The sequence below is a fragment of the Temnothorax curvispinosus genome, unplaced genomic scaffold (assembly GCF_003070985.1).
Source record: "Temnothorax curvispinosus isolate PA1 unplaced genomic scaffold, ASM307098v1 QBEX01009517.1, whole genome shotgun sequence".
NCBI lineage: Eukaryota > Metazoa > Arthropoda > Insecta > Hymenoptera > Formicidae > Temnothorax > Temnothorax curvispinosus.
The window spans coordinates 463,419-481,170 of record NW_020219297.1 but is presented as its reverse complement, the minus strand read 5'-3'; the positions used below and the strand labels follow the sequence as shown (position 1 = coordinate 481,170).

The following is a 17,752-nucleotide window of genomic DNA, read 5'->3' as shown; positions in this document are numbered from 1 at the left end:
GGGCGGACGACGAAATCGGCAATCAATCAACGCGAACTCATGGCGAATCATCCGCCTTCAGATGCGCATTAATTGCTACCTCGTGCCGCTGCCTGCCAGGCAATTCTGCATTTTTATGACATTTCGCTTCGCGGCGTATTAACACGCATACGTGGATATAGACGGCGAACGACGGCAAACAGAAGGAATGCTCCCCGGAGAAGACCTCGTCGATTTAAGTCCAGAAACCAGTTCCGGGGGTTGAACCCGTTGAACGCGCGAAACGTGAATAGAAGAAAGAAACGTTTTCCTACGGGGCCAATATTTCAAACGTCCATCTTCGTTCGAACATCTCTCTCGCGGTATTGCTAAATACCGAATCCTTTCACGCGACTTTCTCATATCGTTTTTATAAAAACCTGCGAAATTACGGTAATAAAATCGTAATGATCGTGCATATTTATTTTAAATATGATTATGGATAAACATGCATGTGACTTCTTCATCGCACCTCGATAGATGCGCAATGTATCACCTCTCGCGACTCCTATTACATTAAGATTGAATAACAATTTTCGCAGGCACGAGAATTCTTACATGGGTATCTCTTTTAATTAAAATAATTTTCCCGTCTTTATGAAAGCGTCGGTACAAGCTGGAGTTTTTAATTCTGTCATGATCAAGATGAAATATATGGTACGGTAGTTGACGGAATTTCATCTAACAAGTGGTAGTGTTACATAAAACTACGATAAGGATCTACGCTTTATCACCGTGTAAGCAACGAATGCTCTCCGGAGGAGATCTCGGCGCGTTCGATGACGCGTAAAAAAATTCTTTAGAATGAAACCGCCTGAAGATTGAGATAATAGTGACAATGACATTACCTAGGAGCTGCACAACACGTCGCACGTGAACGCGACCTTCGATAACGCCGTGCTTCGTTGAGCCTTTATCAATGGAAATAGCAATCATGATGTCACTGACATCATCGACATAATGGATGCGACACGATGACATCTGTTACGATTTACGATGCCGGAAAGCGCAGAAAGTATTTCGCATTGAGTAACGATCAAGAACGCCAGAAGAGAAGAACATCCTTTGTGATCCAATAAAGGAATTATCGATAACGCTAGTACGGGTACGTATTTCGTTACAATGAAAAAGAAAACAGTACCTGAGGTGACGAGAATATCCCAGTAATCGTTACTGAAATAATGCATTCGATGATGCCTTGATGAAAATCTAATAAATAACGATGTAGCACAATATGTCACTGGCACAAGTTTTTCAATTGAAAGAAACACTTTAACCGACTTTGCTTAAAAATCACTCTCAAACCCACTGTTTGCGAATTATTATCTTCGTAGACAAATTATGACTTATTGATGATAATGATTTAAAAATACGAAAGACAATACATATACTGTCCAAAAGAATGTTGACGAAGAAGTTGCGATCGAATAAATTTTTAAATATCATGATAATTGACATGTAATAATTAACGAGTAATTAATAAAAATTGCATTCTTTATCAGATCGCGACTTCTTCCGCGAGAATCGCGGTAACGAATCTCACATCAAATAATCCCAAGATATGTACCGAAGCACATGCAGATCGAAATAATTTTTCCGGCGTGTCCCGACGCGCGACGGGAAGAATTCGTCACGGTACTTCGCACATCGCGAGCGTTCGCGCGTCACCGCGAGAAACCCCTTACCGAGAAGCGCGTACATCCACGTCGTCGCCGACGACGAGGAGGCGGCGGCATCCTCGAGAAGAGGCCAGAAGGCCTGTCGCCTTCCCTCTTGCCGGGCGATACCCTCGTACTTCGAGAGTCGGGCCTCCTCGACGGCGACGACGAGGTCGTGCCGGCCGTTCAGCACCACCGTCTACTCGAGTCGCGTGTCGCGAGTTCCCGCGCGATACGCTGACCGGCACGTGACGCCGATCGACGGAGGGAGAAAACAAGAAACGACACCGTCGGGCTAGCCTTCGCCGACGTTTGAGACCACGACGTCTCGGTGCTTGCGATATCGATGGTTAGCAAAACCGTGATCCGGGAGGAGAAGGTCTCTCCTTTCGGACTCGCGCGGTAGACAACGCACTCGTCGACAGACGCGTCGTCCGTTTGACACTGAGAACGCGGGTGGGTGATGATGACGGTGGTGCTGGCGGTGGTGTCGGTGGTGGCGGTGGTGGTGGCGATGGTGGTAGGAGGCACCTCCGCCGACGACGGTGGTGACGGTGATAGAGAAGTACTCGTCATCGGCAGCGATGCTGTTGAGTACATCGGGGTGTCGCGGCTGATACCACGTGGTCCGGCACAGGTGGGAGTGACTAAAACCGCCCTGCGCCGCGGAATCGCTCCCGCGACGACGAGTCGGGTCCCCGAGCCACCCCCACATCGCGCCGGGGAGGATGCGTCGCGCGACAATTCTTTGCGGCCGCGACTTCCTCCCCGGATTAGTCGAGTGGTCGCGAAGTAAAAGAATAGCCACACTTGGGCTTCGTAATAAAAATTTATATGATAAAAATATATACGAAAGTGGATTTTGATCGTAATTTACGAAATTGAAATTTCGTATTTCACTCTCATTGTCAGAATGGACTTCACGCTCGCGGCGGTTTTGGTTTCTGAAGCTGACGTACATCGCTAATACACTTAAGACTTATACGATTTATATAGTATACACAAACAAGATTCCCGGATTCCACATAATAACGTGACGTCAATAAGAAAAATATGAAATTGATCGAACCTTGCTAGGAGAACTATTAAAAGTGTGTAACGATATGCCATTGCTTGTCAACGTCAACCATAATTGGGTTGTCACAACCCATTAAAAATTAAATAATCGAAACTTATATTAAAGTATTAAATAATAAACAGGTAATAATCGGTCACAGAAGGAACGTATAATTAACGACTCGCGGCAAACTTGCACATATCTTGCGATATTCCCGCTATCTGTTCATGCCGACGTTGAGAAATCGCGGGTATGACGGTAGCAATCAGCCGCTACGCGACGTGACTTTCAACACAATTTAAAAATGCATATGCCTTCCAGATATATTAACATTTTTAAAATATTTTTTTAGTTCAGCTTATATTTCCTTGACTTTTTTTCTGAGCAAAACACAAAAATAAAAATCTCCTTCGGAAGAAAGAAAATAAAATAATACCAATACGTAAATTTCATGCGTTGGAAAAAATTTTTTTAACTTTTCGCTTCGCTCCATCGTTAATTAACGCACGTTTCATCATATAATACGTAACAATATATGCGCACTTAAAGCCAACTAATTAACGCTCGATATCCTAATGCCTTACATAACTTTATTAATATATAACGTAATCAGTTGGCGTTAACATTTTAATATCACACATTCTAGAAGAGGCACGAAGCGAACGGCCAATGTATTTTTTCTCGCGCGATTATTCTTTATAATATATAGTATTTCCAAGTTTATTTCTTCCTTTATATAGACTCGAAACGTTAGCCTTCGACTAACCGGTTTACCTTATCGCGCAATTCGCTTAATATCGCAATAATAATAACTGTCACTGTACAGTGACACCTACGAGAAATTTTTAATATCGTTTCAATTTCGTGAGCTATTAATTTTGTCTACGCTATGCCGCCATTGTTGATCACAGTTATATCAATCGTGATTATCAATAATTTCTAAAAAAAAAAAAATAGATTAACGCCACCCCTGTTTATGGGTATTTAATATAAAAAAATGCGTAGACTATCGTGAACACTATAATTGTTACAAGAAAAGAGCCGCGTGCAAGAAACAAGCTACGCGATTATCCGTAAACCTTCAGACCGCGTAATAAATGTGATTACCAAATTAATTAGCCGCGGCGTGTTTCGAAGTAGAGAGGACCATCGTGTCAGATCGGCGATCGACGAAAAACATACGCGCGCATATTTGCAGATGCCCAGTTCCATGGCACTTAATCGCGTTTTTCATCCCTTAAATCTGTGTCGCCGAGATTCCGCGACCGAGCCGATTGCACTGTATTAATTAGCGCTAATTACACGAAGCTAAGCCTACCTTGACCGCGCGCCGCTGTACAGCCGTTTGTAACGGGGCCGTTTGTAACGTTAATTATTATCGTCAATACGCTTTTGTCTGATACGGGCCCCGGTTTACGATCGGCATTGACGTTTGAAGTGACCACAGCTCGCTCTCAATCCTGCCTCACCCTCCCCTTCTGCCAAATCTCTCCCCGTTCACTCATTAGCGTGATTTTTCGGTAACCAAGGATCAGCTCCCCGTCGATTAATTTACAGTGATTTCATAGCACTCCCCCCCTCCCCCGCGTTTATCCAATTATTCGCGTTTTCAAATAACGATCTTTGACCTTCGTTAACGCTCGCCGCACGTCAACGTCGCCGTTGACGAAATTTGGGAATAAAACGCGCAATATTTTTCTTTTACCCGGTGTGACGCGCATTTTCGATATATGCGCGGTTCGGCGGGACAGCGGCATAAGCGTCGTGAAAATCGACGATTAAAAATACGACATTCCATATCAGTTGCCGTCCATAAATCTTTGAAATGTGTTTTTTAAATATTAAATACTTCGTAATATATTTTCTTTTCTTTTTTTTTTTTCAAGGAAAAGAAACAAATCGTATTACAAGAAACAATTTCTAACCATATATCTCTGCGTGTATTATTAGCACATAATTGCCTCATTACCTATTCATTAAACATTCAATATCTTGCCAGTAAAATTAACACGATTAGAATAATGTCTATATCGCAATTGAATCATCTTATTACGTGTCTGACAACCATTAATCAAACCACGATTAAGAAATCGGGGAAGGGCGCGTAATTGACGTAACGTTATTAACATTTACGCGTCGGGCGTAACCGGGGTCGGACTTAGAGGCACGTCTCTTCGCGCTCCTCTCGAGTATATCGAGTATCAATTTACCTCGATTACCGCCGAGGAGAACGTTATATCCTCGAATTCCGAACTGACCGGCGATTCCGGAATTCGTTTCTCAACGTTGATTGGAAAACTGACACTGACCTTCCTCCCGTAACACAATACTTTCGCGGAAACAACTGTAATCATTGTGTCATCTTGCCACTGTAACGGCGGCCAGCGACATCATCTTACTCTTATTATCTTTCCCTCGCCGTAACTACATTGTCGATCAGCAAAAGCACGTTAGTTTGCTCGAAAATTAAAACGTTAAAAACAATTGGCGGAGTGCCGATGGTGAGCTTATTACCTTTAGATTCGTATCGAGTCCTTCCATGCGTCCATTCATTTGGCTGGAACGTACCGATGCCTGCAAACAAATGTCACGGAGAAAGCGTCGAATTATTAAATCTTAATTGATTCATCCGTCGCGCAAATTTTTATAATTGGACGACTGTCTTCCGCGACGATTTATCGTTTGTGCGTCAAGACGCGAAACGAGCGGGGCGAGTAAACTTTACGCTCAAACGGGCAGGACGGCGAATTAAGAAGTAAATTAAGATTCAGTAATAAACGCGAGAAGAAAGAGGCCAGCGATATTTTGCAAGATAGGAAAAAAGCTAAGTATCGGGGGGGAGATACTCTTTGTTCGATACGTATAATTTGCAGATGAGCGTAGAGCAGAGAACTGACTTCGATGAGCGTAAAAAATCGAAACAATTAAACGACGTACTGACGTATGCATAATTAAGTGGACAGCAGTTTATTCATGAATCTAGTATTATTTGCCTGTCGCAATATGGAAATTATGCCGTAAGAAGTAAATATTGCGCTTCTTGGAATAATATCGGCGACAATACAGCGTAATAACGAGATATAAGAGTTATGTCAGGTGCACTGAGCGCTTGTTAGGATGTTATCCTCCATTGTCGCATCGAAACGAGCATCTGCGCCCTTGGGCAACAAAATCGACGTTCCATTTATAACCATAAGGGGATTTCTCTAACTTTTTATGCATGGAGTATAACACGAGAATCCGACGACCAACTGTTAACTCATCGATTCAATGAAAAAATATATCAATAAAAAGCATATTCTTGTTTTACAAATTTTTCTTATAGATATGTCAACTTGGAGCGAAACGAGGGTTGAGAAATGATCAAGTTGATATCAAGTAGATCATACCTTCGAATCTGCTTCGGGATGTGTCACGCATCCATTCGTGCGGCCTCATAGTACCGGGGTATCTGTAAAAAAGAGAGAGATTATCTCTTACAAATTAGTTCTGAAATTCCTGTGGGCGATAAAAGATCGAAGCGACTTTGACCCAACGTAAAGCTTTTCGCGCGAGTTTTCCGCTGGGAAAAGCGTTAAGCTCTCCCTTTAAGCGCGACACGCGATGACAAACAGTATAGCAGTAAGGGCTGTGGCACATTGAAAAACTTAAGCAGGAAGATTTGAGCAGTAAGCAAATTGGCCAATCACTGCAGTCGAGAATTCTCGAAAACTTAAGATAACTGTTCTATATGCCATAGCCCTAACACATTTGCCCGTTTCCCGTGAGAATGCGATTGAATTCCAGTTACGTAAGCGCGCGGAGAACACAGTGTGCAACAATTTAACCACGTGATTATATAAACATCATCAGCGCCTGTGCTTGACAGATTATGCCTTGCCGACGACATCCCCTATCCTCGTCGTCGCATCGACGAATCACAAAAACAGCCCTGTTGTCGTCCACCTGTGTACCCGTCCCGGGAACGACGTTTTAGAATATTATTAATGTCGGAAAAGACCATCACAGAGAAATTAAGCGAGAACATTTTTATTTTGTGAAAAAGTATTATTTCAATCGCAGGCAATATAATTATTACTTTACGTTATCTGCGGCTGCATAAAATCATGTGTAAAATAAATGTTGCATAGTAAATCGCTAATCGCTACGTTATAGCACGTTACGGCACGAGACAGCTAGTCTAGAAAAAATTTATGATAACTGCGGAGAAAATAAACATTTAATATCGGGCAGTAACAACACTTCGTTAGAATCTTTCTCATAGAAGCGTATACACCTGCTCGAATGATATTAATGCTCCCTCTGGATTTAAAAAGAAATCGCGAAAGGAAAGAAGTTTTTCGACATATTTTACAATAAAGAATACTGCGTTAATGCCATTATATCGAGCAACATTAAAAACGGAATAGTCACAAGAATTAATAAATAACTAAAAAAGAACTAAAAACAGAATCTCTTGATAAGGACACAAAATCAGTGTCGAAACGTCGAGTTAATGTAAGAATCTTCGATATTAAAGTCAGTTTGGTCAAAATATATAACTCTGGTTAATTTTTCACTGACGAAGAAAAGAAATTGTAAAAACAGAACGTTAAAAATGGATGATTAACGTCGGAAGAAAAATGTTACAGATATCTGTCTTATCTGTCTGTTAAAACATGTCAGAAGCGTGGACTTCCGTGTTTGCCAGTATTAGAGGGGGAGGCGGGGGGGAAAGGGGGAGTAAGAGAAATACCGATCCTCGACAAAAACAGCCGGATTACGCTTGCGAGTCGGCAATGTCAAGGCGACTCGCTTATTTTCTTATCAATGCGCGGTTGCGTAATCCGGCCCCGAAGTGCGGTGCACCGATATCCGGACTCGCCGGCTTCGATGTTCGCTGTGCGCTTGACCTGTGACGCAAAACACGCACGCACGCACGCACGCACACACGGAATCAAGGCCGTAACGTAACATTCGCAATGATTCCGTTATGTAAATTATAATTGCGCGCTTTCTAGATTTAACGCTACCGCCGTTAACCGGTCCGACACGTTCGCTCCGTCTCGTTCCGTAAAAATAGGAGTGCGCGATTCGGTATGTAATCGATAACGGAAAGAAAGGAAAGATCGCGAGACCCGTGTTTAACGTGGCGTAATTCCGCGAGAGATACCTGTCGACATTGAATACGTCGTGAATGTAATATATCGGCGCGAATAAAAGCCGTAGAAAAACTTAAGCGGTAAAACTTAAGCAGTAAGTAAATCAACTTAGGACCGTGCCTTAAGTTCTTGACTGTGATTGGCTGATTTGCTTACTGCTTAAGTTTTTCTATGTGCCACGGCCTTAAGTAATTTCGGATCGTTTTCTCTCTCTCTCTCCCCCCTCTCTCTCTCTCTCTCTCTCTCTCTCTCAATCAATCAATCAACTCGGAGGAGCGCTCCACTGAATGAAAAACGGAGTACTCCTTATGCTGACGTTAGCGGTTGCAACGTGCGGCCGTCTATGCGTCATCGTGACGGCAACGCGAAAACCGAAATTACATTTCACGTTCCGCGTATCTCGCCGCCACGTGAAAATAATTACAGCACGCGGGAGACGACAATGGACCGACTCACCGACCGGCTCCGGCTGGCTGGATCCGCGTTCCGTATTTACAAGCCGGTACCCTTGCGGGCCTAACACGATTTGCATTTGAAATACTTTGACCTTTTCAGAGCTGTGTGCAGTTTGCAATTGGCGCCTGTACCCTTTCCCTACGGAAACACTTGGTTCGCATACAGATGACAGACTGTAAACTGACCACCAATAACTCTACGATCAACGTTAAACTCAAGTCCGAAATAAATTATGACGATTACGATTTACGATTAGACGAACGATATTATATAATATAATAAAAATATATGTATATAATACATGATGCATCATATTATATTAAGTCAATTATAGAAGTTTTAAAACTAGATTTTCAGAATAACTTTTTACAATCGCGAATATTTGGAATCTCGATTTAAAGGGAGTGCATCTCGGACTGTCAGAGAGAATTCAGAGACGACGGTCGATTGTCGTCGCGTTTCAATTTGAACTGGACACGGGGAATCGCCGGTTTATGCCGATACCTTTCTTCAATCGCTAATACTCGTCACATATTAGATATCGATCTCGAGTTAATTGTCCCCGTAAACTTCGCCACCGATCGGAATTCATTTGCGGTCGGTCGGTCGGTTTGGAAATCGGCCGGCCGTTTCTTCATAACGGAAACCGCGGCTACGATCGGCTCGTTGATAAATATACCGGCGCGGGCCGCCGATCGCCGTCGCGTATACATACACACGTTTAAACGTTACGTAATGCTTCTTGCGTGTTTTGCGGTGCGCATTACCTCATATCAAAGCAATTCTCGAGCACGGCGCGGCGGCGGTCATTTTCCCACCGAGGCAGCCCCTCCCGCGACTCGCCGCCTCGTATGTGCGCCCGAGTAAAGTAACCCCGATCGCTCGCGGATTTAAGAGCGATCGCATTCCGGTTCGCCGATCGCGTACTTAAGCGCCGATCGATTTCCGCCGAAATCTTCCGCGTTCGATCGACGATTCGCCCAACGATGCGCCACAATGCATTTTTTTTTTGGTCACGGATCTTTACGGTTGTACGAGGTGCTGAATTGCTGCAATAAGATCACGCGCGAGAGATCGCGATCGTACGTGTCGGCGGATTAGATTTATCATAGTTATAGCGCTCTCGCGATGTAATAATAGATTTCTTTTGACAATACGATTTCTCTGTCAATCGGTCACGATTGAAACGATCGACTCCGGGTCGCGACTCGCGCGAATCTTTACGTAACGCTGAGCCATCGGCTGAGAGAGAACGCGCGGAATCACGAGAGGGACACAGCCGGAAAAATTGAATCATCGATTACACTTGCGAGGCTTTGCCGGCGTGGGCGATGGCTTCCTCGGCCAACCTTGAATAAGTAATCTGCTTCTCGGAGTAATGCGCCAGTCGCTCAAAAAAAATCGTCCGGGTCCCTGTGTACACGGCGGATGCATATCGGGAGAGCTATCGGTCTTCCGCGGTGAAAGTACTTACATATCGCGGCTGCACACCAATATGTGCACAAAGTATGTCCCGCTATCGCGGCACGAACCTTCATTCACATTCGACTTTGGAGTTGATCTCATGATCCTTTCAAAAGAAGTGCCAGTATAATTCCCGAATCATATACAAGTTATTCAAAATAACTTTTTTTATTTTTCTTCCCGACTTCAGCTTCAGATACATATATACGAATGGATCTGATCTATTTTATTTCTTGTTTAATATTCTATGTGAACTTTACTTTGATGACTCAGGAGTTATTTACAAAGATCTTTGAAGCATAAGAATAATAGTAAAGATATTTAATAAAAATAAAAAATTTACGCGGTGTTTTATAATCGTCTAGTTGAACTTTTGTGAAAATCTAGTTTCAAATTCGTTAACGAACGAAGACAGATGTAGCACGATAATAAGAGATATACTTTATATCGTATATTATTATACATCTATAATCCTAAATAATGTTACTGTTCATCAATAGAACTTATTTTCGTTCGCTTTCGAAATTGATTAACAGAATCGTAAAACTATTAAATGTGCGTCACGTTTGAAAAACTCAGAACTTAAAATTGTAGTCAAATGACGTGTGTTGTGGTCAGAGCTGCATAATAAATTAATTACAAGGAATTCGCTTCAAGACTTGTCATTTAGCCTCTGAAGGATCACAGCAGATAAACCACGTAAAAGAATACGGAAATTTACCAGCGGTCAAGCACCCATATCATCTGCAAAGAAAAGAATCATTCTCCAGCCATTCCTTGAATTCCATTATGTAACCGGTCGATGTGACAAACGTAGAATACGTAAATAACACGTAATAAACTAATTATCTTTTTAGACGAGCCGAGCTAGTAAACAAACGAGAGCTCAAGACGCGCGCTGTACCGAAGAAGAAATATCGATCAGCATCAAGCATAAAAAAAGCTAAAAAAAAAGAGATAACGTCACCGGGAAAACTAAGGTGTACTCGAATATACGATAGATTTCCGAGATAAAAATTTGCTAAAAATGAAAACACTACCCACTACTACGCGACAGCTATAAAGTTTTCCGCGCGTGAAAAATATATTTTCGCGAGCTCTCCACAACTGGTTTGTCTTCTTATGTAATCGTATATCGCCGCTCGCCTCTCTATATCTCATCGTTTTTAGCTATTATGCAACGACCGACTGATACTGTGCACGGCATAATTTCTCACTTACATATTCCGCGATGCCGGCCGAATGCATCGGAATTGGACGATTTGATGCGCCGCGCCGGCTCGCGCTGCACGAGCTTACGATATATACGGCATATCCCCCGAATAAATGGGTCAAACGGATGAATGATAATTCCTTAACGACACATCGGTGAGCTTAGCTTTCCTACAAATCGATTTTTCGCGAAAGCACGGATTATTATTTTACCCGAATTTCAGTATTCGTTCGACTTCGCACAATAAAACAGCCAAATATTCTTTAGAATCAACTGTAGAAATCAATTGTAGAACACGCTTAGCTTTCCTGTTACAACGAATCGATTTTTCAAAATCGTGAATTATTATTCTATTCAAATTTCAGTATCGTTTGACTTCGCATACTTAATAAAGTTCTGCAGAGCTAAGTGCTCACTGCTCCTTAGAATTAATTTGAGCTCAATCAATTTCCTCTCACTAGATTCGCATGTATATAAGACCCATTCTCCGTTTCGAAAGTCATCTCGAGAATATAAAGAAAAAACATATGTTAAAGAGCAATCGCGGTTCCATTAACACATTGACTACCGAATGCCATCAATTAATTCACAGTTAGAAATCTACATACCCAGTTTACAGACACGTATGGACACTATGGGCGATATTTGTAGTCGGATCTTATTTCAAGACCGTCTTAAGTAATGTCTTAAGTTGCTAATACGGTCATTTGATTGGCTGGACGGAGTCTTAAGACTACTTTTGATCAGACTTAAGACGGTCTTTGATATAAGTAAGATTCGACTATGAATACCGCCCTATATCTATACATATACCTGGCTATTCGCTGATTTGATTATTTAGAAAGGAAGAAAATAAAATTTTATTATAAATTAGAGATAAAAAGTAAATACAAAAACTTTTTGGAGCACTTACTCAGACACCCTGGGACTTTCAAGTCTAAAGGGTTTTTGAACGAATTTCTGTTACAAAAAATCTAAAAAAAATTCATGTATCACCTTCAAGGTTACAAAAAGTGATTTCTATACTTACATAGGCCGGAACTGTTGCAATTTAGTTTTAAGAGTGCTGATGTCATTCCCGTGGGAATCACAAATGAAAAATCGACTGTGCCTTAAAAAGCCCACGGTGTCCGCGAGTCCGCGCAGCGTCAAGTAGCGTATTAAAACAACATAAATGCTGACAAAATATAGTGTCGAGAATAAAACTACCTAAATGTACAGTGACAATCAACGTGTCGGGATCCATTCGGGTCCACGAGGCGCCGGACAAGTCCGCGCTTTCCGCGCGCGCGCACGCGTTTGTTTGGAAAAGCCTCGGTCGGAGTTCGGAGCGGGTGAACGCGTGTAACCACGCGCTCGTGCCACGCGGCGCGCGCGTGTGCGCGCATATACGTGTTACGAGCGTTACGACGAACCCGGGTGCATACGTGGTACTCGCGCGCGCGTGTATGCATGCGATAAGAGCCGCGTCTCGACGCGGCGCGTTATATCATCGTCTGTTGTGTGCGGCGTGATATTGTGATACGTCGCCTCCGGTTCCATCAGCCATTGAACCGTTCGCTCGCTCGCTCGCTCGCTCGCTCGTTCGCCCGCCTCAATTGCGCGGACTGCCAACAAATTGGAGCGGGCGACGAGCTCTCGCGGAGCGCGCGGACGGTCCAGAGAAATTTGCTCGAATTCGAGGGAGACGACAATCGCGAGAATCCTCTCGCGCGGTCATATCATCGTTTCTCGCGTCGCGAGAAAGCTTCCGCGCTTTCTTACTCGCGAGCGATACGTTTAAAATGTATCCCGCCCGAAAACTCGGTCGTCGGTTTCACAAAAGATCGCCTAAAGATTTGGACGACGAATCGCGAGGAATTGCGCGCGAAGAAAATTCGCGAGCAACGCCGGAGGTTCGAGAGAGAGAAAGAGAGAGAGAGATGCGTAAATGCAGTTTGAAGGATCAGAACGCTTTCCCCCATCGAACAATCGTGCAATGTCTCGCAGGAATTTCTATTGTCCGCGCGTATAAAGGCCCCGGTAGATACGCAAACGATTAAATTGGAGCTAAACGCGGCGCGCGCGCGCGCGCTCGCGGGATTCCTCCCGGCCGTCTCTCGCACGCGACAGACCTGCAATCGATGCATTTACATGTCCTACTTGCGTTATTTATCGTCGATCGCGGGTGTCATAATCGCTGATCGCACATTTAAATACATTCGAAGTGCGCAGGGAACCGTCCGCGCCGTCGCGTTTCGAAAATCGGCGATTCGCGCTCGCGGCTTCGTCGAGTCGCCTCGACGCTTCGCTCGCGCGAGCGCGCGAGCGAGGAAAGGACGGGAGGAAAGGAAAAGTATAAAAAATGCCAAGCAAATGCAGAGAGATATCTTCACGTCACGGACGCGATAACTCTCACGGAATCCTCGTCGTTCCGCAGAATCGCGACAATTCAAGCGCACTCACCTCTCGGTCGTCGTTGTCGTCGTTCGGCGTTTCGATGCGGACGCGATCTCCCGCGCTGCGCGAATCCGCGCGAGGAATCTCCCTTGCGTCGCGGGACGAGAGAAACCGTAAACACGCACGCACGCACGCACGTAAGGCACGTAGGCAGAAACACGCGCGAAACCCGAAAGCGCGTTCGTCTTTCGAACGCACGCGCGGAGCCGACGAGCGCCGACAGCGAATCACCGGAACGCCGTCCCGCAGATTGCCGCTTACCCGGCGGAGCGCGCGCTCTCCGCGAGCTCCCCACGAGGCGACCGTGCCGCCCGCCGAGATGGCGCCAGCATCCCCGTTCCCGTCGGCGGCGTCGGCTTCAGGGCTGCCAGATTGGGCTATTTAACGCAAATTGGGCTATCTAGAGAACTCTTGTGCGGTATAAATTTTTCAAACGAGGATTTCCGCATTTTGCTATTTTTTAAGCCACGGTGTAAAATATAATTTTTATGTAATCTTACAATTATATCTTACAGTACACCGTGTCTTGAGCGAAAATACTCAATTCATCTGGGTTTGAATTTGTGGAAACACCGATAGTTTGGCACTATGAGATTTGCAACACTGGTTTACAAATCTATGGCTGCATTCTACGCTTGCGCCGCACAGACAAGGAACGCACTTGGACATTGCACGACAGAGATGCCAGGTCTCAGCTTTGCACGAACACGACGAAATGGCACGTCGGTGTGACGCTTCGACAAATTGACGAGCGCCAAGCGCCACACTGACGTGCCTTGTCGTTGTGTCTGCACAAAACCAAGGCCACGATTTGACATCTTTACACAGTCCTCTTCTTGTCTGATCGTTATTGATAGCTTTTATGAGCGGGTAGTTTTAAATTTGTCTTATGGTATCTATATCGTGTGCAATTTAATAAATATGATATATATATTGTATATTACAATAGTAAAGATGGGTAAATGGGGTAAATATAAGAAACGTTTCCAAAAGAAATGGTTAATAGAACCAGAACTGAAGAGTAAGTATCAAATCTGTACTGTTTTAACTTTATTTTTTTCTGTTTAATGCTTCTATTATATTCTTTGAGATTTAAGTTTATATATGCCCAGTGAGAAATAATAGTTGATAGAATAGATGTTGAATTAGACGTCGAATGCGTCGAAGAGAGGTCTAATTCGACGTCTTTTCATTTTTACTGTGTCCATAGATTGGCTTGAAGAAAGCAATGAGATTGATGTGTTGAATGGCAAGCAGGAAGCATACTGTAAACTATGCAAATGTTATTTGCGTGCAAAGCATAGTGATCTTATCGCCCATAAGAAATCTAATAAACATTGCGAGAAAGAGCAAGTCCTAGACAGAAGAACACAGTCTTCGATGCGACAGCATGGTTTATTATCATATTATATGATATTATATTATATCATATTATATGAGATACGAAAAAAAAGCGATATTGGGCTACATTGCTAGGGAATGTGCGGATTTTGGGCTAGCTCAGCTCGCTCTAGCGGCGGTTTCTGCGGCACACATTCTGGCAGCCCTGGTCGGCTTCGGGGAACGTCGCGTCGCGGCCGTCGCGGGATGACTGATGACTGATCCGCGCGACCGTCTGGACTCCGAGCGGATCCGAGCTTAATTAATATACCGTGGACTCTCGCGTACATTTACATGTCGTTATATGCACACGCTATATAGTGAGCGTAATAAACAAGTAAAAATAAAATTGAGTAAAAATAGAAAACGCAATATTATTTAAAAATAAAAAGAATTAACCCATAATCTAAGAATAATAAAAATTTGACCATAATCTAAGAATAATAAGAATTTGGTCATGATCTTGGAATAATGATAATTAAGCCCATATGTTTGATGTAAATGGAGCAAAATAGCGGAACCTACAACTCTCTATTCATCTTTTAATCTAAAGAAAGAAACGGATTCCTATCGTTTTCCTTCTATTTCTTAAATTCGTTTTTTATTTTCTAATATTTCTATTCACATTCTTTAAATTAAATTTTTCTTTCTATTCCTTAATTAATTATAATTTCTTTTCATCCATGCGCAAAACTTGAAACTTAAATTTTTCTTGTTCCTGAGTATACTTTATTCTATTTTACAAGAGTCTGAATTTTAGTTCTTTTTTATATATAATACAGGATTTTTAAATTAAATTAAAATTCTTTAATGTATCCGATAAAATCTCACGCACACACATACCTACACACACAGGCATAAATGGTTTTTTCACGTTTCCCATGTAGTTATTTCAAGTAAAGGATAGCATCAGCTCTCTTTTTATATTGTTACGTATATATTTTAATTACGCAAATTTCTATGAACGGAAATGATCATGATACATCACGCTAATATGTGTCGGAACGCCAGTTCAGGGTTCGAATTTATTGAGAACTTATAAATTAAACGAAGTATATAAACGTTAATTAACGCCTAATTATATTTATATTAAAATTTGTACCTTCTTAGGTTAAAAAACATCTATATACAGCGATACGGAGCGATGAGAAGTATCCTTCACGCCTGCAACACCGGCCTTTCGTGCTTGCCCTCCAACGAATCGTTAACAGATGCATAACCAGTGCCACCCTGTAAAATAACGAAAATGGATATTACTGTCTGCGCCAATTATTTGTTACACTGTATCTATATTACTTACCCTCTGTAGAGGGATGATATCAGACGGGGTCAATTTGGAATTATCTAGAGGGTTGATCCAATCCTTCTTTATTAACTTTTCTACACACTCCATCGTGACCACGTCGCCGCTGTAAACACAAGACATTTGAACAGTTAAGCAAGACGATGAAAATCGATAACTTGCCACTGAAGCAAGGCGGAAGAATATTTCATTATTCTTACGTGGTTCTTATCACGGCACACGGAACGTTGTTGCCCAAAACGTCGTGCGTAATGGGGCACATGTATCGCGCCTGTTTGACAATAAGCGATCTCTTGTCGTCCGGGTCCTGAACCACCGTGAATTTTATCGGAATCAGATCCTTCACTTTCAACGGCTTTCCACTGACAGGGCAATAAATGGTCTTGTCCGGCTTCTGTAAGGTGAGTTCCTTCACCCCCGGGGTCTTCGAGGGTATCCAGAAGCTCGGCAGCACCTTGTCCTTGCCGTTCTTCATGTTGGAGACCGACTCTCCTCCGTCCGTCGTACTAGGCCCGCTCGACATGATGATTTTTTCACCCTTCAAAAAATTCTGCAACTTCTTCAGCTCTTCATTGGCCGTCTGTTCCTGCGACTGTTCCTATAATAAATACAGCAATGTGAGTATGTCGACTGTTCAAGCTTTCTGATAATTTTAAAGCGCGCCCATAACCTCACCTCTTCCTTCTGCTTCTGCTTCTCGTATTCCTTCAGCTTTCTCGCGTATTCCCTCTTTTTGGTCAGGATGTACTCCAATATCGCCTCTTTGTCGAACAGATAGCCGTCTTTCCTGCGACAACGGAACGTGGATCGTGAGAAACAGAGTGCGCGAATACGAAGCACAAGAAAAAAAAATATGCGTCACACACAGTTCCTGAGATACTTACGTGATCACTGGATTCCTGCAGGGTTGCAGAGTCAGGCAACAGCAGTCGAAATCCTTGACGGAGTCCTTGCCCACTCGTTGAGTGTTGGTGCCATAACCTGACGCCGCGGCGTCCTTCTTCTTCTCGTGATACGTGTACACCGCGCCCGCGGTACAATTCCTCGCGTGCCGCGTCATCGCGATCGCGAAATTACGAAGCGATCCTTCTGCCCGAAGAAAATGTCACTCGTGTCTCTTTAACGTTCACCTCGGATCCAGTTGGAGCCGTCAACAACGAGCTGAACGAGCAACAAGCGTCTCGCTCGAACTCGAAGTCTCGATTGTCTCGAACCAGCACGACGTCGGCCATCTTGGGTCGCATCGATAGATCGCGCTCGGGTTGGTCGGCGCGAACGGCAGCCATTAAAATTTGCCTCGTTTTTGTTACCGTCATTATTTCAAATAGGTTAGAAGAGTAGGAGACTACAATGTAGCGTCTTCACGCTCCTAGAAATGCAACGTAATATTATTTCAGGCTATTCGAAATTTTATGGGACAATGGAGAAAGCGATGGAGAGCGACGGTCAAGCGTCCTTACGTTATATCCGTCGCAGACGCGATGCCACTTCTCTTATTAACATTATTTTCCGAATAAATTAAAAAATAGTTTAATGCAGCGTCACCCTCATTCCAGAAATGCGCGAATAACATTTTTCTGCAAATTATCCAAAATTCTACGGAACGTGGAAATGATGTACGAG

The 17,752-nt window shown here is 43.3% G+C and overlaps 3 protein-coding genes across 7 annotated transcripts in view; 1 reads left to right on the top strand and 2 right to left on the bottom strand.

The window, feature by feature from the left end:
* The window catches only part of LOC112459107 (protein cycle), a 15,544-nt gene extending 13,728 nt beyond the window's left edge, over nt 1–1,816 (bottom strand). Inside the window, exon 1 of the mRNA XM_025023074.1 lies at nt 1,704–1,816. Within this exon, the coding sequence (XP_024878842.1) occupies nt 1,704–1,719 (16 nt within the window). The 5' untranslated portion in view covers nt 1,720–1,816. The remainder of the gene's footprint in view (nt 1–1,703) is intronic.
* The window catches only part of LOC112459110 (nitric oxide synthase-interacting protein homolog), a 22,167-nt gene that overhangs the window by 3,921 nt on the left and 494 nt on the right, over nt 1–17,752 (bottom strand). For 2 of the 5 annotated variants that reach the window (XR_003041268.1, XR_003041270.1), the window contains exons 1-7: nt 17,014–17,604; nt 16,805–16,916; nt 16,330–16,727; nt 16,127–16,235; nt 15,929–16,056; nt 6,123–6,184; nt 5,248–5,307 (exon numbers count right to left, since the gene is read on the bottom strand). Coding sequence is in view for 1 of the 5 variants with exons in the window: in XM_025023078.1 (XP_024878846.1) it covers nt 15,985–16,056; nt 16,127–16,235; nt 16,330–16,727; nt 16,805–16,916; nt 17,014–17,189 (867 nt within the window). In the remaining 4 variants the exon portion in view is untranslated. Of the gene's footprint in view, nt 1–5,247; nt 5,308–6,122; nt 6,185–15,740; nt 16,057–16,126; nt 16,236–16,329; nt 16,728–16,804; nt 16,917–17,013; nt 17,605–17,752 lie in introns of those variants that run through there. The other 3 variants (XR_003041269.1, XR_003041271.1, XM_025023078.1) reach the window with 3 other exon arrangements.
* On the top strand, nt 14,387–14,992 carry LOC112459113. Its single transcript, XM_025023080.1, has 2 exons — nt 14,387–14,467; nt 14,657–14,992. Exons 1-2 carry the CDS (start codon nt 14,401–14,403, stop codon nt 14,920–14,922), a joined length of 333 nt encoding a protein of 110 aa, XP_024878848.1. The 5' UTR covers nt 14,387–14,400; the 3' UTR covers nt 14,923–14,992.